The sequence below is a fragment of the Trichosurus vulpecula genome, chromosome 4 (genome assembly GCF_011100635.1).
Source record: "Trichosurus vulpecula isolate mTriVul1 chromosome 4, mTriVul1.pri, whole genome shotgun sequence".
NCBI classification, from domain to species: Eukaryota; Metazoa; Chordata; class Mammalia; order Diprotodontia; family Phalangeridae; genus Trichosurus; species Trichosurus vulpecula.
In genome coordinates, this window is record NC_050576.1 from 115,428,451 (window position 1) to 115,453,047 (window position 24,597).

A 24,597-nucleotide genomic window follows, 5' to 3' on the forward strand; every position below is an offset into this window, starting at 1 on the left:
AAAAGAAAAACCTAAGTATCCAACAAACACTGTATCAATGTATTTTTTTAAACATAGATAGATTTTTATATTCTTTTAATATACACAATATCTCGATGGGTTCTTCTTCTATATAACTTCTTCATTTACGTTGTTCAAATGCAAAGCTCACGCTTGCCAAAAAGACTATTTTATGGAGAACTCACACAGAGCAAGCGTTCACATGGTGGTCAGAAGAAGTGATACAAGGACACTCTCGAGGTCTCTGGAATTAATTGTGTGACATGGGAGGACAGGACCAGTCAGCATGGCGTTCCCACATCAAGGAAGGTGCTGTGCTCTATGGGCAAAGCTCAAAGGAAACGCAGGATGCCTAAGTTTCGAGTATCGACCCCAAATGTTCACATGGACTCTTGGTGCCCGACCTGTGGTAGAGCCTTCTGAGCTCGTATTGGCCTGATCAGTCACAGTCGGTCACCTTGAATCTTGACTCAAGCATAGCCATTTTGGTCCTCTTGGAGAACAAAGGACAACAACCAACCAACTTCAAAGGTAGATAGGAAGAATACAGGACTGAGGTCAGAAATCTGGGCTGTAGTCCCTGAATTTGTCAATAGCTCCTTGCGGGACCTTGGACAATAATAACTGTCACTCATATAGCAATTTAAAGTTTGCAAAGTGTAAACACCTTGCAGGCATTATTACTCTCATTTTGCACATTGGACACTTGGAGGCCGTGCGGCCCACCTAACCTCACGCAACTAATAGTCGCTCAGACTCTGAATTCAGCACGCCAGGTAGACTGTCTCACTAAGTCTCCTCTATGGGCCTCAGTTTCTCCAGCTGTGAGACAGAAACGGAGGGGGAGTGTTGGGAGGACATCGCACTGGCTGATGTCTAAGTTCCTTCAGGCTCCAGGATGGGGCGGGGTTGAAAGCCTGCCCAGACCTAGGGCGAGGCGGGCCGGGGCGGGGCTGGGAGGCTCCGGCTCTTTGGACTCTGCCAGCCTGAGCCTCCCCCGCCGGGCCTCCCAGCCCCTCACTATGGCGGCTCCCGGGCTGCTGAGGAGACTGCGCCTGGGGCAGTTTCTGCTGGCGGTGGTGCTAGCCTTGAACTTGGCCGCCGTCCGGGCCCAGCAGACGCCGCGCACCCCAGAGCGGGGGCCCCCGGTGCGGCTCTTTACAGAGGAGGAGCTGGCCCGCTACGGCGGGGAGGAGGTAGTGGATGGGGCGGGACGGGACTTGACAAGATGGCCTTGAGCACAGACGGACTGATTCCCAGGACTGACGGACGGACCGAAAGCCCAGCCCAGGACTCTCAATCCTGGGAGTGCGGGGGAAGGGGAGGGAGGGGAGCTGGGAGACTCGGGGGGCTCCAGGAGAGGTGGCAGAGAGACCGCGAGTGACTGGGGCTGGGTCCAGTCTTGGGCCAAGGGGCGGGACTTCCCGCGGCGGACGTAGGGAGGGGGAGACTGTAGCCATAAACCGAGTCCGGGGCTCCTAAGGGAGAGAGAGAAAGGAGAAGGAGGAGATCAAAGAAGGAGCTGTGTTCCTAGCAGAGGCCTCATTCTGTGTCTGACCTCTCCTCCCCCTAGTGAAACCCCAGGTAATCTCCTGGATTTTGGTCCTAAATCACTAACTCCTTGTGTGACCTCTGGGCAAGTGGCTTCCCTTCGCTGGACCTCAGTTAACTCATTTGTAAAATGACGGAATTGAACATCTCTGCCTCCCTGCTTTCCTGGCTTCCTTCAGGTCCTAGATAAAATCCCATCTTCTACAAGAAGCCTTTCCATATTCCCCTTAATGCTAAAATCTTCTTTCTACTGAGGATGTCCAGCTTATCCTGGGTATATTTCGTTTGTACGTAGCTACTTGCATATACGCTCCATGTGTGTCCATTAGACTGCTCTTTGAGAGTCTTTTGCCTTTCTTGGTGTTCCTAGCACTAGGCACAGTGCCTGGCACATAGTTGGGGGTTAGTAAATGCTTATTGACCTACTGACCGACCTTGTACAGGGTGTAAACACATAGTTTTTTCTTCCCTCTCCCCCATCATTTTAACGTGTTTCATAGTATTTCTGGGGGCGCCTTAATATAAAATGTCTGCATATGATCTTTATCCTAATGCAGGCTCTCTCCCTCAACCCCCTAATCTCCTAGTAAAACTTCAGTTACCCTCCTAGTGTGGTGAGTAATGCCACCACTACAGGACAGACTATCCTACCAAGGCCTTGTGTGATCCCAGCTTAGATCATCCTGACTTAGTTTCTAACAACTAAAGTTGTCTTCAATGCTGAAAATTTATAGGCAATGACCTGGGGAGGGGGCAAGATATGAGTTCAAATCTATCTTCAGACACCAGGTGTATGCTTGCTACTTAACATCTCTCAATTTCCTCTCCTGGAAAATGGAGATAGTGGCACCTCTCTCCTGGGGTTGTTGTGAGAATCAAATGAGATAATATATGTAAAGTTGTTTCCACTCTTCATGGCCCCATTTGGGGTTTTCTTTGCAAAGATACTGGAGTGGTGATTTGCATTTTCTTTTCCAGCTCGTTTTTGCAGATGAGGAAACTAAAGCAAATAGGGTTAAGTGACTTGCCCAGGGTCACACAGCTAGTAAGTGTCTGAGGCCAGATTTGAACTCAGGAAGATGAATCTTCCTGACTCCAGGCCTGGCACACCATCCTAGCTGCCCTTAAAGTGCTATATAAATGCCAACTATTATTGTTGTTATTATTATTATATAGTAAAGTCCCAGTGCCCAGAGTGTTTCCTCCCCCACCCAGGACACTCCTAACACTGACTAGCATACTCTTCCTCCCACCCCATCAGAAAGTCCTTTTGCAATGTAAAAAACTCACAGTGTCTAAGAGTAAGTTTCTTCTCTGTCTTCCCACCTGTGCCCCAGATGGACTTCCCAAGGAACAAAAATCCCTAGTTTCAACTCTGACAAAATTTACCATTTCAACCTTTCTTCATTTGAACACCCAATCCCGGCACCTTTCCTTACATTTACTAGGCCTTTAATTCACTAATTAGAGAGAAACCATAGCCCAACATAGCCTTTCTACTTCCTTGTATGCGATAAAATTCCAAGCAGGAGACAATACATATTTCCACTTCTCATACATGCTGCTCTTTCCACCGCCTGTACCACTTAGGTTGTCTCACAGAATAATCTAGTGCCTGAGCTTGGATTTTTCCCTGGTTATTTCATGTGCATTGTGGTATAATGGAATATAATGGAATGAATATATGGAGTTCAGCAAGCCTGGGTTTGAGCTCCACCTCTGCCCCTGTGACCATGGCCAGGCCGATCAATCACTGAACTTCAGTTACCTCATCTGTAAAAATCAGTATAAGAATGCCTGCCCTACATCACAGGATTGTGAGAATCAGAGAAGCAGAAGGACTTTGTTAAGTTATCAAGTTTTATATTTATTTGAACAAATACTGATTAAGCACCTACTATGTGGGAAGCACTGAACTAGACCAGTGTGGTTTGTTCCATGAACCATTTTCAACAATAACAAAAATGTGCTGTGAACCTCCAAGGTGATTAAATACACTGCTCATATCTTTAGATTTATTCATAAAATGCTTACTAACTGCAAGGATATCTTTTGCCACCCAAAGCTCTAAATTAACATTTACATTGTGTTATAACACATCACAATTACACAATTTTGAACCATAACATTTTATTCTATCTATAATTATGAAAACTAAATATAAAACTATAAAACCAATTAAAAGAAGTAATCCAGAAAAATCTGGCATGTTATCTGTGAGACTTCATATTAAATTTTTTTTTGTTTTACAAATTTTGTTGAACAAAAATAACAATTTTAATGATATAAGTTACAACTTTGAAGATGTTTAAAATAATACTATAATCACTTATAAACTTAATTTTAATGTTGGACTTTTATTTGAAGAGAGGTTTGCAATATTTGGCTTAACAACAAATACAGTCAAATCTGGTTCCACGTTAAGTTCATTTCTGTATTTTGATTTAAAGCAAAAATAAAATGCAAATGCTTTCTCACATAAATATGAAGTGGAAAATGATAGGAAAATTTTACAAGTTCTCTTGCTGAAAGATAGAAATTCATTTTTAACTTTTAGTTACCTGAGCAAATGACTTAGAATGTATAAAATGTTTATTCTACCGGCTAATGACAAATACTGTATTAAGTGATAAATGCTCTTAAAGTGAAATTGCATATATTGTTTCATTTAAATATAAATTAATCTTTATAAGGAAAGAATCTCTTCAGACAGGATTTCCTTCTCTTCTAACAATGGCACACCAGCTATACCATCACAGAAATTCACTGACCAGTGTTACCATTGAGTTCATTTAAAAATTCACCAGATAGAATAACAGTAAGTAACTAATAAGTAGTAACTAAGTAACTAATAAGCAAATAAGTAGTAGTAACTAATAAGCAAAAGATAAGTTTAAATCTGAAAACAACCTTAAAATTACTATAGGTAATATATGGTTTGCTTATTCAGAACATTTGTGATAGTCCCTGATGGTTTCAAAATGGCTTGTAAGACACATACCCAGTAAGCATGGTTTTCAAATGGTCTGACATTTGCCCTGGAACACAAACATTGCTCTGATGCAGTGTACAGAACAATGAGAGTATTTACATACGTCTGACCATGCTTTAATTGTTTAATGGTCCAATTTAAGCAACTGCTAAATAGCAACTGGCGGGTAGGTGATGCAGTAGATAGAATGTTAGGTCTGGAGTCAGGAAGAGTCTTCTTCCTGAGTTCAAATCTGACCTCAAACACTTACTAGCTGTGTGACCCTGGGCAAGTTCCTTAACCCTGTTTGCCTCAGTTTCCTCATCTGTAAAATGAGCTGGAGAAGGAAATGGCAAACCACTGCAGTATCTTTGCCAAGACAACCCCAAATGCGGTCATGAAGAGTTGGATCCAAGAAAAAAACAAGTGAACAACAACAAAAACCAAGAACCACTGGTATAGATAATAAGTACCCTAGGAATTCAGAAAAGAGAAAGCTCATGGGATATTATGGTAGAAAAGGCTTCATGGAGGAAGTGCAAATTGGGTTAGGCTTTGAAAGATGAGTAAATTTTGGATTGAGAGATAGTGGAGGGTGAGAGGATATTGTTCTATGGATGTTGGGGGATGGGAATGATAAGTGGCAGAAGTGAGCATAGTTTTATATGAGGGTGAAGTCTGGCAAGATTTAAGAGTCTGTGTAGTAGAGGAGAGAGTGATGAGGTCACATAAAGAAGGTAGGGGACTGACAATGATACAAGAATAACTGTTAGAGACATTTATCTCAGAGGAAGATTGAGATGTGAGAGTGACTAAAATCTTTAACATTTTCTAAGCTTTGAGACACACATTAGGTCAGCACTTGAAGAACATTTGTTGACTGGCTGCCTTTGGATTAAAGGTGCTAGGTAAATGACTATTGTTTATTTTATCATAATTATTAAGTTATTGAATCAATTCTGCTATATAAATGAATAGAATTTTTTTTTTGGTGTCTGAAAAAAATTAGGCTTTGCTGGTGTAAAATCAGCTTCTGTACCACTTTTGTCTTTGTATTCCTAGGTCCTAGCACTGTGATTAATAAATGCTTATAGACTGATTTTCACCTTGGCAATAGGATTCTATGGTATTTACATTTGTCTGAGGCTAGAGCTGATGCGTCTCCTTGGGAAGGATATTTAGCAAACCCATGAAATTTTCTTTGTTCAGGCTGAAAACAGCACTGAGTCCTCCAAGAAACACTCTGATCTCCCTGATCAAAGTGATCTCTTTTTACTGCTATTTTACTAGAGCACTTTCTATGGATCTCTTTTAGGCTTTCATTACATTCTACCTTGTGAAACTTACTTATGAACTTTCCTTGTCTATTACATTGTAGCCTCCTTGAAAGCAGAGACTGTCCTTTTTTCTTCTGTGTATCCCAGCACCTGGAACAGTGTGCCTTGCACTTAGAAATCATTTAATAAATGGTTGACTTCAATTGAATTGCATTGTGCTTGAACTACCAGGCTTTTCATCCATGAAACTTTGCATCTGACAAGTCTTGCATTTCACATCAGTTAACCAAGCTCCATGAGTGCTTTCTGATCAGAGGATAAAGCATAGCTTCCATTCATTATTTAGCTTTTGGAATTGAGGAACAATATAATTAACAGGATAATTTACAAATTTCCCAATTGTCCACGTGCTGATGAAGGTGAGGGTGAAATATTAACAGTGAAGGCAAGGGGGAAGGGGATGGGAAGTGCTTTTTCTGCTGACTACCGATGCTGGTGATCTTGGTGAGTAGGTGGGCTATTTAGTTTCTTAACAATTTTCTCAGAAGGAGGAGATTCACTCGCTTTGTCATTGACTGATAAATGATATTTTTCCTGTCTTAGTGAGTTGGTGTAGGGAAAAAGACCAGGGAAGAATCAGCTTATTAAACAAAACAGATGTTGGGAAGAGATTAGATTTGGGGAGTAAAGCCTGCTGGCTAACCTCTTAGTCTTTTCATTCTAAGACAAGATATTGTCCATTATCTGCAAAGAGTGGAACTACAGCTATAATCATCTTGTAGGAAACTAAGTATGAATAGGATTCATTAAGGATTCATGAAGTGGCATTTACCCCGTCAGAGAAATAGATTGTTTCTGGCCTAACTTCTGGCTTCTCAACAGCAAGTCCTCCCTCCCCACCCTTCTCCTGGTGGAAATACGTCATTGCAAGCTGTGGTCCCGTTTTAGGGACCATGCTTAAAACAGTGCAGGGCACATAGTAAGTCTTTAATATATTCTTAATGGCCTGACTTGACACTGGTCTAGTCTAGAGGTGGGGAATCTGCTCTGGTCCCAGTGGATAGTGTATTGAAGTATGGAAATAATTAGAGTTGATACAGGAGGGAGACAACATGGTGCAGTAGAAAGAGCCCTGTCCTGGAAATCACTTGCTCTCTGTGGGTCTCAGTTTTCCTCATCTGTAAAATGTGTCCATTAGACTAAGCAATCTCATAAGTCTCTTTTAAATTCTAGGATTCTATGGCTCTGGGAGGCTGACTGAAACAAGCCTCTGGTACATGAATTAATATAGCAACCCTCTGGATTTAATATATATCCTGAGTAAGCGGCATTTTCCTATACTGTGATCTTGTCTGTCCTACACTGGGAGTGCCACTCCCTCAGCTTATTATGCCAGCTGTCCTTAGGGCCATTTTTCCCAGAAATTTCTAGCAATGTACAACAGGGTCACTAGTTTTATTTTAATGAACAAAACTTTGAAATTATCCAAAACTGAATTTTATCCAGTACAATAAAGGCTTATTCATTCAGAAAGGACTATTATGGAGAGACATAAGGCAATTCACAGTGATAAAATGCAGGATAAAATCAGATACAAAAAAAATGAGAACAAATTTGCCTCTACATTAGAACTTAGGTGGAAATTAAGTAATTTCTTGAGGGGAAGGGGTAGAAAGCTCTTGTTCCGTTCTATGAGGAGAAAAGAGGAACAAGTGTGAGATTTATGCACGGACTATCAGTGGTCTGAGGGCATGTCAAGGGGCAAAGTGCCTACAACTTATCAGCCACAATGCCAAGGCCTACATCTCAAGATCTCTCTTATGGTTATATCTTGGAGACCTAGTATCATTGAATCAGTTTTTCAGCCCATTATTTCTTGTATTCTTTCTTTTTCTAAGTCATCACTGTCTCAGTCTTGTCTTACAGTCATTATATTTTGTCAATATTCAACCCGGGGTCACCACTTTCTTTACTTATACTCCCAAGACAATGGTGGAGAAGGAGGGAGGGGCAGCCAGATCTACTACTGGTACAAACCACTTATAGTTTAGTCAAACAAAGACACGAGCTCTGGCAGTTAGAGGTGGGATGGGGAGTGGACTGGTTGTTCCCTAGGAATCTGTGACTTTGTTAAGCAGACAAAATGTACACATGTGGTATATTACATGGTAGTATATCTGTTTTATCCTTTGTCGGGGAGGACTGACGTGCCATTGATTAGTGCATCAGGGAACTCTCCCAGCCAGTAGCCAGAATATATCAGAAGTGGAAACTGAATCCAGGCCTTCCTGGCTCCAAAGCCAACTCTCTGAATTCTCCATTCACCACTTCCGGTTGCCTTTATATGTGTGTTATTTATAGATGCTTTATTGGGGACACTGATCCACTGAGGAAGGCCCAAGCCCTCCCTTACTTTCATTACTTAGAATTCATGACTTTTTCCAGGGTCCCATTACCAGGCCCTGTGTCTGAAATTCCCTCCCTCCTCCTTTCCGTCTCTCAGGATCCTTAATTTCCTTTAATGTTCAGCTCAAGTACCGTATTTCCCCATGTATAAAATGCACCTTAATTTTGGGGCCTGAATTTTGAAAAAAAATGTATTACATAAAGTTATTGAACTCAAGTTTTATACATTTGCTCATACCTTTCAGGCATCTTTTGGGCAAGTCTGGTGCATGCTTAGTACATTCCGTTTCAAGAACCTGAAGCACCAGTTGTGTCCTCCTTTGAAATCAGTAACTTCTTTTTCATCAGCAATTCTTCTCGCCTCATGCTGAACAATCTTTGTGGACACAGGAATTCCAATTGCCCTTTGCTCTTCAATCCATATCTTCAATTCCCTCTCTAAATTAGGCCATTTTGCTGACTTGCCTCTCATGGCCTTCTTCTGCCCTGGCATTTTCAGTAGGGTTTCTTCTTCCCGTAGCCAATCTTGGATTGTTTTCTCAGTTGGAGGAGGACCACACTTACGTTCAGCAGCACGATTTCTATTCACTTTTGCAAACTGGGTCACTTTTAACTTGAATTCAGCACTGTATGAAAATCTTTTCTGAGCCATTTCAGGGCAGAGCGTGGCAAAATGTAACCTAGTGTACTGTTGACAAACTCGAAACAATGAGCACAAAGACAAGAAGTGAGAAAAAGAGGGAAATGCAAGTAAAAAAATCTATAACAATGAGTGCAAAAGCAAGCTCGAAAAAGCAGGAAATACGAGTAAAAGAAAAAATCTACAACCACTGTCTAAGACACACCCAGTTTTTAGACCCCAAATTTTTCGAAAAAGGGTACATCTTGTAGATGGGGAAATGAGATAATATCTTCTACACAAGGCTTTTCCTGATCCCTTGTTTGCTACTGCCCCCCCATTACCCTGTACTATATTTATTTTACATATGACTTTTATGTACTTATATGTGTACTTGTTGTCCCCTCCAGTAAAATGTAATTTCCTACAGACCAGGGATTTGTTCCATTTTTGTCTCTCTATCTCTAGAACCCAGTACAGTGCCTGGTCCGAGAATTTATTGATATGACCAGATGTGTAATTATAACTCTACCTGGGGCTCAGGGAAATCATACATTCAGTGATTTGGACATAGTATGTGCTTAATCAATGTCTACTGAATGGAGAAGTGAATTCAGGCATGAGTCAGAAAGGAAGTAATTAATCATTTAAGTCATTCCTGACGGTAGGCCTTCTCTCCATCATGCTTTCCTGAATATAAAAGAAAAAATACTGATTCTATATTCTGCGTTTTAGACACGTCTGCCAATCACCATTTTAAAAAATTAATTTAACATTATTCTACATCCAAACATGTCTAGTTTAGAGAGAGAAGTGTCCAAACTGGAATAATCCCCCTACGTCCTCAGACATGTCGCTAATACCATTTGAAATAACTTTAAGAGGAATCTTGAATGAGGGAAAAGGTCACAAGATTTTTTTTTAAAAAGTTTGGGGTTAACGACTTTTGATAGAACAATAGTTACTTAATCGTTTGGGGGAACATACCTAGAGAACCTTTCTCCTAAAATTATCCACCCCTTCTTTGACCACTTTCCTCAAGGGCTTCCCCCCAGCTATTGTGTAGTTGCAAAGCACTTTGCATATATTAACTCATTTGATTTTCACAACAGCCCTGGAAAGTAGGATGGCTAGGTGGCGCCATAGTGCATAGAGTGCCAGGCCCGGAGTCAGGAAGACTAATCTTCTCCTGGATTCATATCTGGCCACATGGAGTCAGGAAGACTCATCTTACTGAGTTCAAATTTGGCCTCAGTGTGACCCTGGGCAAGTCACTTAACCTTTTATTACCTCAGTTTCCTCATCTGTAAAATGGGCAGGAGAAGGAAATGACAAACCACCCCAGTATCTTTGCCAAGAAAACCCCAAATGGGGTCATGAAGAGTCGGACACAACTGAAATGACAACAACAAAAAGCTTAGTGTCTGAAGCAGGATTTCTGCTTTGTTCTTCTTACTCTAAGTCTAGTGCTCTATCTATAGCTCCACCTGAAATAATCAAAGGCATTTCCTCCCTCTGATCAATACCCTAATCCTTTCAGGAAATGGGGAAAGAAAGACCTGCCACTAGATGAGTCCATACTCTTATGCCTTCATGGGAAGAGGGAAAGCAATGATCTTAGATAAACAGGTGGTAGGTATTTCTTGCTCTGAGTTGGATTACCCATCTTGATCCATTCGCTGGCATGTCAGCTATTGTGCTGGACCCTTTACACACTTTTGTAAAGGGAAAAGTCTGTAGAGAACTTTAGAAATATTGTTCCTTAATATTTTCAGTTGAACTAAAAACTTGTTTTTAATAAGCTTCCATATAGTGCCCCTGGTAAAGTCCCACATTGCCTTCCTTTCTTTGCCTATCATTTCTCCTGCTGCTTTTCTCCTAATTTATATCAATTTCACAAGCTCAAACTCTGACAGGAAGCTTTCTGGCTTACCTGCACTGTAATGACCCTTTCACTCTCAGGAGCTCTCAACCTTAATCGTTTTCATAAAATACTAGGGCTCAGAAGGACCTCAGAGGTCATCTAGTCCAACCCCTTCATATTACAGATAAGAAACTGATGCCCAAAGATTTTGACATCTCTGCTGGTTAGCATAAGAGCTGAGATGGAACCAAGGTCTCCTGACTCCCCTTCCAGGGCAGGGATGCTGGAGTGGTTTGCCATTTCCTTCTCCAGCTCATTTTATAGATGAGGAACTTACGAAGATGAGTCTTCCCGATTCCTAGCCCAATTCACTGGACCACCTAGCTTTCCCCTATTCCCTCCTCCTGTTCTTACCTTCAGTGTAGCCCTAGGTAAGCCTAAGTGAGTGCAAGACTGTTAATAAAAGTTCATATTGAGTGGCCTTCAAGGCCAAAACTCATCTTAAAAGAGAGATCATCAGCCTGGAGTGGGGGGAAACACAACACCCCAAAAGCAATGTACTAATGAACATTTTGAACTCTAGAGAAATAATAATGTCTCATTATTTTATTATCATAGATGATATTTATGTTATCCTTAATTACTCATGTAATGCTTTATATCCATTATAAGCAAACAGGTTAAGTGACTTGCCCAGGGTCCCACAGTTAGTAAATGTCTGAGGCCAGGTTTGGACTCAGGAAGGAGTCTTTCTGACTCCAGGGCTGACGCTTTATCCATTGCACCACCCAGCTGCCCAGAGGTTAGTCATGCTAGCTACTTAAGATCAATCCTATACTTGATCCTATAATAATATGGCCTAGAACTTCACCAGAAAGCAAAGTCAAACTCAGTAGTTTGCAGCTTCATGTGTCCTTCCTCTTTTAAAAAATCAAGACAACATTTTCCCTTCTCCATCCTCCATTCTCCATGATCTTTCAAAAGTCACTGATAGAGACTTAGTGGCTACATCTCTTTTATTTTTCAATCATTCTGGACACATGTGTATGTGTGAGATCTCTTTGATTAGAATTAAGTTCCTTGGGAGCCAAGATGGTGGTTGGAAAGCAGGGACTCACTTAAGCTCTCTCCCAAATCCCTCCAAACACCTGTAAAAAATGGCTCTGAACAAATTCTAGAGCTGCGGAACCCATGAAATAGCAGAGGGAAGCAGGGCTCCAGCCCAGGATGGCCTGGATGGTTGCTGGGAAGGGTCTATCACACAGTGCTGGGAGCAGAGTACAGCCCAGAATGGCCTGCCTCAGGACCAACCAGAGCAAGAGTCATGCGGGTGGAGCAGGACTTAGGGCCATGAATCACTGAGCTGTAGCAGTTACCAGACTTCTCAACCCACAAATGCTGAAGACAACTCAGCAGGTTAGTGGGAAAAGTGCTGGATCAGGGTGAGAGTGGTCCAGCCCCTCAGTGACAGCAGCAGGAAGCTCCTGTGGCTGCTTTCAGAGCTCCAGCTGCAGTTGCTTCTGGCCCCAGGCCCACTCAGTAGGAGGAATCAAACTGTGGCTCAGAGCAGGAGTGCAGGGAGCACTTTGCTAGTGCAGAGGCAGGGTTCTTTTGCTTTGTCCTGCTTGGATCTGGGTCATAGTCCTGGTTGGCAGTTCTTGGGGGAGGAGGAGTGCTAGGGTGGCAGAGCTTGCAGTGATGGTGGAGTAGAAGTAGCTCTGAAAACAGCAGCGCAGCCCCCAAAGCTTGGGACAAAGTACTCTCTACTCTACAAGCAGTCATACCCTGACAAAAAGCTCAAGGGTCAAGTAGTTGGCTGGAAACCAGCCAGAAAAAAAAAACAGGCAGTGAAAAAGGACTCAGACTCAGACTACAGAATCTTTTTTTGGTGACAAAGAAGATCAAAACATACAGCCAGAGGAAGTCAACAAAATCAAAGAGCCTGCATCAAAAGCCTCCAAGAAAAATATGAATTGGTCTCAGGCCATGGAAGAGCTCAAAAAGGATTTGGAAAAGCAAGTTAGAGAAGCAGAGGAAAAATTGGGAAGACAAATGATAATGATGAGAGAAAACCATGAAAAACAAGTCAATGACTTGCTAAAAGAAACGCCCAAAATACTGAAGAAAATAACACCTTAAAAAATAGACTTACCCAAATGGCAAAAAAGCTCCAAAAAGCGAATGAGGAGAAGAATGCCTTAAAAGGCAGAATTAGCCAAATGGAAAAGGAGATCCAAAAGACCACCGAAGAAAAATACCACCTTAAAAATTAGATTGGAGCGACTGGAAGCTAGTGACTTTATGAGAAATCAAGAAATTATAAAACAGAACCAAAGGAACAAAAAAATGGAAGACAATGTGAAATATCTCATTGGAAAAACCACTGACCTGGAAAATAGATCCAGGAGAGATGATTTAAAAATTATTGGACTACCTGAAAACCATGATCAAAAAAAGAGCCTAGACATCGTCTTTCAAGAAATTATCAAGGAAAACTGCCTTGATATTCTAGAACCAGATGGTAAAATAGAAATTGAAAGAATCCACCAATCACCCCTTGAAAAAGATCCCAAAAAGAAAACTCCTAGGAATATTGTTGCCAAATTCCAGAGCTCCCAAGGCAAGGAGAAAATACTGCAAGCAACCAGAAAGAAACAATTTGAGTATTATGGAAACACAATCAGGAAACACAAGATCTAGCAGCTTCTACATTAAGGGATCAAAGGGCTTGGAACACGATATTCTGGAGGTCCAAGGAGCTAGGATTAAAACCAAGAATCACCTACCCAGCAAAACTGAGTATAATGCTCCAAGGCAAAATATGGATTTTCAATAAAATAAAGAACTTTCAAGCATTCACAATTAAAAGACCAGTGCTGAATAGAAAACTTGACTTTCAAATACAAGAATCAAGGGAAGCATGAAAAGGTAAACAAGAAAGAGAAATCATAAGGGACTTACAAAAGTTGAACTGTTTTGTTTACATTCCTTCATGGAAAGATGATGTTTGTAATTAATGAGACCTTTCTCAGTATTAGGGTAGTTGAAGGGAATATACATAGATATAGACAGAGGGCACAGGGTGAGTTGAATACGAAGGGATGATATCTAAAAAAAAATAAAATTAAGGGGTGAGAGAGGAATACATTGAGAGAGGGAGAAAGGGAGAGATAGAATGGGGTAAATTATCTCACATAAAAGTGGCAAGAAAAAGCAGATCTGTAGGAAGGGAAGAGGGGGCAGGTGAGGGGGAATGCATGAATCTTGCTCTCATTGGATTTGACTTGAGAGAATAACATACACACTCAATTAGGTATCTTACTCCACAGGAAAGTAGGAGGAAGGGGATGAGAAAGGGGGAATGATAGACAGGAGAGCAGATCAGGGGAGGAAGTAATCAAAAACAAACACTTTTGAAAAGGGACAGGGTGAAGGGAGAAAATTGAATAAAAGGGAACAGGTTAGGATGGAGGGAAATATAGTTAGTCTTTCACAACATGAATATTATGGAAGTGTTTGCATAATGATACATGTCTGGGCTAAAAAAAAATAATTAAGCTCCTTAAGAACAAAGACTCAGTTATACTCATATTGAATTCCATACATACACAGTGAGTGCTGAATAAGGTGATTGCCAGCTCCCTAGCCACTTGTTAGAAATAATCATCCTACCAAGAATTCCACCTGGCCATGAGTTAATTTAGAAAAAAAGATTTTTATTTCACGTTATTATCTAACAGGTAACTTGGCCTCTACACCTTCTGAAAAAAGGCCAGGTGTAAGCACACTTTAGGCTAGTTACAAAAACCCTTTTATAATTCATCCAGAATTGAATTTCCTGCCTTGCTCTCCATTGGCTAGATGCAGCCTCCAGAACCTCCCACTTCATGTTCTCCTCCCTGATAGGTTCCCCTTCAAACAGCTCATTAAGCATGCCTACAAGCTTCTGACCTTTTACCTGATCAGAAGCCTGGTTCTGCTAGGTCACAGCTCTGATTAGAACCAGTCACCTCTGACTTACATTCTGCTATCACTCAAAGCTGGGAGGAGTTTTAATCCTGTGGAAACAAAATTCCTCCTTTTATTTCCCACACACTGGAGGTGTGAGACCTTTGGAGATCCTTCACCTGCTACTCAGATTTTCCAGGAAAATGTTCTCACCCCTTCTCTTTGCCTTCTAGGAAGACCAGCCCATTTACCTGGCAGTGAAAGGAGTAGTATTTGATGTCACTTCTGGAAAGGGTGAGTTGTGTAGTTCCTTGAATTTTCTTTTCATGAGAAGCTTGGGAGATGGAGGTAGAAGGTGAGGGGGCTGCAGGATAGAATCAACAGAAGAGTTGGGAAACTACTTGTTGTAGTTCAGAGGACAAAATCTGGGATCTGGAGACTTGAGTTCCTCCAGCTATGTGACTGTGGGCAGGTCACTCCATCTCACCACCATTTTCCTCATCTATAAAATGGTAATATTAGTAATACTTGCCTTGCTTACCTGACAGGGTAGTTGTGGTAATGATCATGAAAGCTTCTGTGTAATTATAAGTGCAGCTGAGGTTCAGAGTGCACCCCCAAATATTGGGGTGCACCAGAATGACGAGGAATAGACGTGTGGGTCACAGGGTCATGGTGTCTCAAGTAAATTTGCTCAAGCCATTTCCAAGTTAAATAAAGGCATTTGGTGGGGTGACACACCCAGCGGATTCTGTTCCTTATGGGAGGCCAGAATGCCCAGCGGGCCCTGCTCCCCTTGAGAGAGAGAGAGAGCACTTTGCCAGGTCAGGTGTCTAGTCTATATACAGTTTGGATAGAAGGAAGGCGGGACAGGAGGAGAAGAAGTGGGGGGAAAGCATGGCTCTGGAATGCCTGGAATATCAGGTAATCTAGAGTGTCTTTGTATGCACGCAGATGATCAAGGGGAAAGGGAAAGGGGAGGGGAAGAGCTGTTCTGGAATGTCAGGTAGCTGGGGATGCTTTGTGAATGAATACAGATAAGTCCAAGGGTGGGGGCATCAATGCATAGTCTTCTAGGGCACTTTTCTGGCTGGTCACACCCTGCATTTTATCTCTTATCTCAAATCCTGCATCTTGTTTGTCCCATTTGCCTGGAACACTCCTATCTGCCTCATCAGTATCATATGAATGTAAGCTAGAATTTATGATTCCTGACTTCCATGATCAGACTCAGTTTTTATTCTTTGCTAGTACTAGTCATGAGAATGAACCCCAAAATCTGAAATAGTTTTAGAAAGAAATGTATTTGGTCATTTGTTAAGGGAGAGAGCAGAACACTCTCAGTCAAGTCTATACCAGGCTTACATTATATAGGGTTCAGACCAGCACATAAACCACACAGCAGTTAAGCTATATTGTAGAGAGGGCTGTTCCCTGATGAGCTCCAATGAGCTATATATATCAGTAAGCAGTAACATCAAATTAAGATCAATTGAGATGTAAGCTTAAACATTCGTGTTTGGGGGACTCAAAACTCAAGTTTTTGGTAGAACCTAGACCTGGGTGGGATCAAACCATTCCTGAGCCATCTGGCTCCCTCAGGAATGTCTCTGACCTCTGCAGTAAGCTTTCAGGTTAGGCAATTTCTAATCGCACAAAACAATGATTATTAATGATAAATAATGAAGTATTTTTTTTTCCACACTAGGTTCTGACTTGAGTAATACAAGTCACTCCTTACTCATCCACTCTAGTATATATATTGGCCTTAGAAAGGGGGTACAATTTGACTGTGATCATTATTAATAATAAGAACTAGAAATAGTGTGCTTTATGGTTTGCAAAGTGGTTTATAAATATTATCTCATTTAATCCTCACAATAACCTTGGGAAGTAGGTGCTATTATTATCCCATTTTACAGATGAAGAAACTGAGGTAAACAGGGTTAAGTGACTTGTCAGGTTCACACAGCTAGTAAGTATCTGAGGCAGGATTTGAACTCAGATATTCCTTACTTCAGGTCTAGCTCTCTATCCAAAACACCACCTACCTGCTTTTTGAATGTAATCTATTTTAGGTAATTAGATAGAATGGAAATGTTGTAAATGATTTATGATATATTAGAAAATAAGGAATCTATTATATTTCCAATATTAACCCAAAAAGGCAAGAAAAATAAAGTGAAAAAAGGTATGCTTCAGTTTGCACTCAAAGTTCATCAGTTCTCTCTCTGGATGTGGATAGTATTTTTCATCATGAGTCCTTTGGAATTGTCTTGGATCACTGTATTGATTGGGGTAGCCAATTCTTTCACAGTGGATCACTGTTACAGTATTGTTTTTACTGTGTACAATGTTCTCTTGGTTCTGCTCACTTCACTTTGCATCAGTTCATATAAGTCTTCCTGGCTAAAGCATAGGTCTGACCATGTCACTCCTCTACTCAATAAATTCTAATGACTCCCTATTACCTGTAGGATCAGATATGGCTTCCTCTCTCAGGGATTTAAAGTTCCTCACAACCTAGGCTGTCCCTACCTCTCCAAATCTTATATGTTAAGTCCTCTCCACATATTCTATGATCTAGGCATAAGTACCTATTTGATTTTCTGTATACATTATGTTCTGTTGTGCATCTCTGTGCTTTTTCACTGGTTATTTTTCCATTCCAGGAATCCACTGCCTTTTCCCTTTTGCCTCTTGGAACCTCCATTCTTCTTTAAAACTCAAATGAAGTGCCACCTTCTACAGGAACACTTTTTTCCCTCACTTCTAGTAGCCTCCCACCCCAAACTATCTTGGATATATTCTGAATATCCATATATATGTGCATGTTTTTCCCCCATTGGAATGTGAACTCCTTGAGGGTAGGAACTACTTCACTTTCATATCCTCAATCCCTAGCACAGTATTTGGTATAAGTAGAAGTTTAATGGTTGCTTTTGGATTTATTAACTGGTAGATGTTTCAGAGGTAAATTCAACCTAGCACATTTGAACTATTCCATACCAGAAATGATGGATATAGAGCATTATATGAGTAATTAAGTACAACATAAATATCATCTATAGTAATAAAATAATGACACATTATTATTTCAATAGAGTTTAAAATATTCATTAGTACATTGCTTTTAGGCTGTTATGTTTTCCCTACCTCCAATCTGATCTCTCTTTTAAGAAGATTTTTGGCTTCAAAGGCCACTCAATACACACATTTATTAACAGTTCTACACTCACTTAATCTTTCTTCTTCCCTGGTACAGAGTTCTATGGGAGGGGAGCACCATACAATGCCCTGGTTGGGAAAGACTCCACAAGAGGGGTGGCCAAGATGTCTTTGGATCCTGCAGACCTCACACATGATACTGTAAGCCATTTTTGAGACCCCTTTCTCCAAACCTGTCATCTTCAGAAATCTTACTTTTCCTCCAAAAATTTAAAAATGCTCATCCTCATTTTCCAGCTTCACTCTAAGCCATTAGTATAAGTTGTGATGTTAGACTTCATTAAGAGAGGCATAATACCCAGGACAGAGGATGTGCTCATGGTCTAATTTCTTTTAAGCCCCAAGGCTGGTCTTTAATGGTACTTTCTCTTTTGTCCTGTTATTTAAAGTCCAGTTGTATATAATGATATACACCACACTTTGTTCAGCTCTTTCTTATTGTGCACTTACTTTGGTTCCAATTTCTCCTCCTCTTCTTCCTCTCTGTAAGTTGCAAAACAGATGCTAATCTGTATTGGTACAGGGACACCCTACAACAATGTCATCTTATTATATCCCGCCCAAAATTATATACACCAACCACTTATATCCTGGGGTGGCTATTTTTTTTAAATTTTTCTACATTTGGTTTTGTCAAAAGGTTTCTTTTCCTTATCAATTGATTTGTGGAGAGGGCAAAAAAAGAAAGGAAAAAGCCCAGTGAAAAATCAGTCCTTCTCCTTTAAACTCTCTCTTTTTGGATTTTTCCTCACTCAGACTGGACTCACAGAAGAAGAACTGAAGTCCTTGGATGATGTCTTCACTAACGTGTACAAAGCCAAATATCCTATTGTTGGCTACACAGCACGCCGAATCCTAAATGAAGATGGCAGCCCCAACCGGAACTTCAAGCCAGAGGACCAGCCCCATTTTGACATTAAGGACGAGTTCTGACAGTCTGTAGAGTAAATGCCTGTGGAGAAGAGGCCAAACACAGAGGGCAGGGTACAGCCTTCTGCATTAACTGACGACTGAGTGAAGTAACTTCATACCTCAGAAGTACTCAAAGTAGCCCAGTCTGGAATCTCTGAATAACTTTTTGATATGAATAAAATTAATTTTTACATAGAACATTTCTCCTCTCCTCCTCCTTCTTCTGTTCCTCCTGCTCCTTTTTCTCCTTCTTTCTTCTTCTTCTTCCTTCTTTTTTTTTAAACATTTCACCCACAAGATCATGGGGTTTAGAGCTGAAAGGAGCCTTAGAGATCAACTCATCTACTGCACTCATTTTACATAGGAGAGAACTGAGATTGTTGTTGTGTTTGTCCTTCATTCTCGAAGGGGACCATGACATCAGGAAGATGATGACAGAACTTGCAGTTGACCTTGATTTGAATGAGGGAGGGCCATGCAAGGTCACCAGCCTCACCTTCTCCTCCAGAACCATCTGGGTCCAGTGGCCTGATGTTCACCAGGACAACTGGCGATGGCCCAGGATGCATTAAGAGACCCTGGCCCAAACAAAAATAGTTAAAGTACTTTTCCCAAAGACAGACTGTTAGTAAGAATGTGGAATGCATATAGTGCCAAATCTGGTGTTAGAAAGATGTGGATTTGAATCCTGGCTCAGATACTTTTTAGCTGTGTAACCCTAGGCAAATCACTTAACTTCTCAACTTCAGTTTCTCTATTAAATGGTGATAAAAATTGCACCAACATCACACAGTGATTTTGAAGATCAAATGAGATAATATATGTAAAGTATTTTGTAAACCTTAAAACACTATGCAAATGCCAGCTATTATTTTTAACAAACTGGATTCCAGCAGGCCACTCAAATTCAACAGTCCAAAAACAATATTCTTCAAACCCACCCCTCTTCTGAACATCCCTATTACTGCCCATCAACACTGTCTTCCTAAGACATGTACTGATGAACAAGTTCTATGGGTTGTCCATCTAACTGATCTGCATAATAAGGCATTCTTCATCCACTTGGTTTTTCTGGTATGGATAGTTAGACCAAACTCTTTCATCTAGTTATAGATCAATTTAGGATGCTTCGCTTAGGCTTCATGTGGTTAGCACAATATCATTCCCCAATCATTGGCCTCTGTAGGATCTCACCATCTGTAGGGAATCTCTCTTCAATTTGGACTCTGCTCTTCATCACTCACAGTCCTAAATAAGAGGGCTTCTTTGGCAGAGTCTCATTCCTAAGCGCTGTTGCTGCTGCTGTTTTTCCTTCATTCTCTAAGAGGACTGTGACATCAGGAAGGTGATGCCATGACATCCAAGTGAATTGGATTGGAGGGAGGGAGGGCTGTGCAAAGTCACCAGCCTCACTTTCTGCTCTGGAGCCATCTGGGTCCAGTGGCCAGCTATGGATCAGGATGACTGGAGATGGTCCTGGATGCAGTGGGAGACCTTGGCCTTTTCAAGCTAAGGTCTTTAACAGGTCTCAGTTTGACTGAGACCTCTGCTGACTTACGGGAGAGATAAAATGGTTTTCCCTCCCCCCCACCACCTTCCTCTAGTTTCCTGCTATTCCTCATGACTCTCCTTGGCCCCATACGCAGTTTCTCAGCCAAGGAGAACCTGAGTCTCTTAGATTCTCCAATATTTCAGTGCCACCTCCCCCATTCCAGAAGAGAGCAAAACTTCCAGCATATAATTTCCTGGGTGTCACCATTCCAGCTCTAGTTCTCCCTCTTTCTATTTGTACTCCACATTTTGTCTTTATCACCACCCACCATACACATCTTCACATACAATTCATTCTCTCATACACAAATAGAAAAAGGAAAGGGAAGAGGGAAAGATTCCAACATCTCCTTCATCTGTGATATCCCCAGTGGATAGGCTTGAGTTGGAACTGTGCAGATGGCATCTGGCATTCCCTTGATATCTGGTGTAGTCTATAAATATCATTGGGCAAAAGCCTCTGGGTTGTTTCAACTCTTCCAGGGCAACTGTCCAGGAAAAGATGGAGACAGGGAGTCGGGAGGGAGGAACAGGAGAGAAATGAGTAGTAACTTACCCTAGTCTCATTCACCCACCTGCCCCTTTTCCACATCTCAACCAATTAAACTCTAGTTTTACAAAGAAAAATTGAAGAGTCCCTGACCTCAAGGAGCATACATTCTAACGGTGGAGACAACTGGTACATATATTGATATACCTATAGAGTTAATACAAGGAAACAATAGAGGAGAAGGAACTAATTCTACAAGAAGGGTCAGTCTTCTCTGAAGGGGGGCGTGATCTTCACTGGGAAAATGACCTGTTGCCGGGCATGAGGCGGTTTCCAAGGGTTTCCTTTTTAATCTGTTTCTATCCTGTTGAGGCTGTGAACGTTCCCTCCAAAGACTCAGCCTCATTGAATCCTGGAAGATTTTATCTTCTCTCATCACCATCCCCCATGTTTTAGACAATAGCTTTATAAAGGCTATCTTATTTGATCCTCACAACAACTCTGTGAGGTGGGTCCTGTTATGGTTCCCATTTTACAAATGAGGAAACTGAGAGGAGAGGGATAAAACTTGCCCAGGGTCAGACAGCTAGTAAGCATCTGAGGCAGGATGTGCACTCAGGTGTTCCTGACTCTAGGCCCCGAGCTCTAACCACAATTCTACCTCGTCTCATCCTGCCCCCACCTTTCTTCGTGCCAAAGCTGGCTGTTCCGTACAGGAAGAGTTACCTTCGTGATTGTTTCACGGTATTTCAGTCTGTACTTTGTTAAAACTGACTCAACACGAGGTGTTAAACCGGTGCTGCTTTCTGCAAAGAGCTATGGATGATTCATGGGCTAAACAATAGGGAACGTGGGGCCTGAATGGAAGAGAACATCAACCAGTGACGAAAATCAACCCAGCAGGATGCAAAAAGGAAGAGAGAAAAGATGGTACTTAAAGACACCCATCAGATATGGAGGGGGTGGCAAAATCTTCCCAGTTCCCTAAAGAATTAAACACAAACAGACAAGAGGAAAGGCTTGGTGCTTAGTTCAGTTCCTTTGAATTCAGTTCAACAAATACTTATGCATCCATTTACTTTTAGTCTCCTACTATAATAATGATGATGATGGTGATGAAGATGATAATAACGCATTTATACAGTATAGCACAAGCTCATAGGATCATGGAATTAGACATGAAAGGAAACTGGAGGCAGTCTAGTTCAATCACCACCTTTTACAGATGAGGGAGCTAAAGCCCAGAAAGACACGCCAGCTATAATAATAGCTAACATTCATAGAGTGCATGCTATATAATCACTTTACAATCATTATCTCATTTAATCTTTACAACAACCCTGGCAGGTAGGCCCCATTTTACACATGAGGAAACTGAGGAAAACAGTGTTCAGTGGCTTGCCTGGGACCACACAGATAATAAATGTCTGAGGGTAGGTTTGATCTTAAATCTTCCTGATTACATGATTTTTTGACTGTGCCACCTAGCTGCCCCCAAGGTCATATAGTCAGTCAGTCCTGACTGGCAGAGCCAGGATTTCAACTGAGGTCTTCTGATTCCAAATCTGATGTTTTTACTATTCCTACTTCTTATTCAGATAGAGTTAGGAAGTTCTTCCTCAAATCCAGTAAGCCCCTCTCCTGTTCTTTCTTCCTTAGGGCAAACAAGGAGCACCTGAGCCTTGAAATTTTCCTGACTATTTGAGAGAAAGAGATGACAGTTTCCCCGAAGTCCATTCGAACTGAGTACTGAAGTCTCATGAATGTCTTTCACTCATTGATCATTAATGTGTTTAGCTTTCAGCCTTCTCAAATATACTTTATCCCTTGTTCATCCACAGTGTGTGCCCTTTATCTGTCATCTACTTTGGCAGTGGGCAGTAGGCCCGAGCTAGGGAGCACTAAGAGGTGAGGAAGCATGTTAAAAAACCTCCTTTTTAGTTCAGTTCAAAATATTAAGATGTAATAATTTCACTAATCTAAGAACTCTTTCCAAATTTGTCCCCTGTGGTGGGTTAGGTCAAGAACAAAAGGTCTTTTTGAAGGAAATGTGTTAAGGATGGAAACTAACCTTTGGACAAAAATACTTCTGGTCCAGTTTAGACTCTTGTTTTCCCTCCTCCCAGGAGTGTTTGGGCTATTGATTCACTAAGGGTGGTTTCTTCTTTCCCTATCCTCTGAAGTGATGATGTTGACCTACGTGTGACCCATTCTCCATCCAAAAAGGACTGTTGATACTGATCATAGGGAGGAAGCGTTTAGACCAAGTTTTTCTCTTTTGACCTTGAGGAATGTTTTGCCTGAGGGATTTAGTTTGTGGGAAGCAGGAAAGATATAGGAGCCAGACCAGGCCTTGATAGACATCACCTTGGACATTAGGAAATGGGTAGCCTTGGTTTTTGGATTGACGGTATGGATGTGGCTGCCTCCCCACAACCTGCTGGAGCTTCTACTTTGTGGAAGGGTAGAATTTTTGCACTTAGCCTGAGTAGGCAGGGACATCAAGCATGTCGACCATTGGGAAAAAAACCACCATCAGACTTCACCAAATAGGGAGAGGGACCTGTGGTGCTAGATCTCCCAGGTAAGGCAGAGAGTAGGAACAGAGGACTAGGATGAACATTTTATCATGCTAAATCCTCTCTGGATCCTTGAGAGAACTTCAGGGGAGGTTGTGCAGTCTGGTCCCCTGCCCTTGAGCAGACATATGCTCAATCCATCCAGTATGGGTAATTATTCTGTTCTGGAAAACCTCCATGGATCAAGATTCCATAAACTTTGGCCAAGCATTTCAGCGTTTATTACATTGATGAGGTGGAGAATGGGTTTACCAATATTGAGAGAAAAAGCTACAGAGATTAGTAAAGCAAACATTGAACCACCTCCATCTCCATGCTTACATCTTTTCCAAAGGATGCTCTACAAATCTGAGCAAACACGTGAGCCCACCAGGGCACCTCATGTCCGGGAGACAGGAGCAGGGCGGACGCATGCCAAGGCCAGTCGCCAATGACATTATGACTCTGAAGTACATTTTCCTCCCCTGAGGTTGTCATCATGAACTATTAGTTATGAGCACGGCCCAGAGAATCCAATTATCCAGCTGACAGCATCTCTGAGGGCTCCAGGGGCTCTCTCGATAGCACACGGCCTCACCAGAGAGATCAGGCCAGGTCATCCCACAGGTTGGGTAGGGGAGATCATCCTCAGATTGGACAGAAATAGTTGAAGCTCTCCCTTGCCAGCCAGAGCTGCCTGGTTCATGCATGCAGAAAGCGCTCTATTTAGTGGCTTAGATCTGACTACCATCTGCAAAGTCATGAAATAGCATGTACTCTCTCTGCCCCGGGTACACAACAAGCTCTTAATGAATGCTTCGTCTAATCTAATCCGGTTCCTTCACTCTCTGAACCAGAGTGTGTCTCGGACTTTGAGATGCATGGTTCATATTGCCATAGGGTGGGCATTTGTCCGGTGGCCCATGGGGTTATTAGCAGGCAGGGGAGAAGCAATGGAGAATAGGGGCAAAATGGGGTACAGTAGAAACGGTGATGGATTTGGAAATTAACATAATTATGACGTGATATAATAGAGTACAATATAATATAACAGCATAATATAATAAATATAATATAACACAGTGTAGTATACTATACTGTAACATAACATAACGTAGCATATATGCTATATACACACACACACACACATACACACATATACACTACAGGGTGTCCCTAAAGTCTGCACACATAGGCAAAAATGCATATTTTGAAATATTTG

At 41.6% G+C, this 24,597-nt stretch overlaps 1 protein-coding gene across 1 annotated transcript; it reads left to right on the forward strand.

Moving 5' to 3' along the window:
- The first annotated feature begins 975 nt into the window (after window positions 1-975).
- On the forward strand, window positions 976-18,978 carry NENF (neudesin neurotrophic factor). The gene is made up of 4 exons (XM_036753712.1): window positions 976-1,196; window positions 14,870-14,930; window positions 17,902-18,005; window positions 18,621-18,978. Exons 1-4 carry the CDS (start codon window positions 1,023-1,025, stop codon window positions 18,795-18,797), a joined length of 516 nt encoding a protein of 171 aa, XP_036609607.1. The 5' UTR covers window positions 976-1,022; the 3' UTR covers window positions 18,798-18,978.
- Window positions 18,979-24,597: the final 5,619 nt, after the last annotated feature.

Excerpts from the sequence above, each read along its gene's own strand:
- NENF (XM_036753712.1), top strand. The coding sequence starts at position 1,023 with ATGGCGGCTCCCGGGCTGCTGAGGAGACTGCGCCTGGGGCAGTTTCTG. Across the intron at positions 1,197-14,869 it reads CCCGCTACGGCGGGGAGGAG|GAAGACCAGCCCATTTACCT; the intron begins GTAGTGGATGGG and ends TTTGCCTTCTAG. Across the intron at positions 14,931-17,901 it reads TGATGTCACTTCTGGAAAGG|AGTTCTATGGGAGGGGAGCA; the intron begins GTGAGTTGTGTA and ends TCCCTGGTACAG.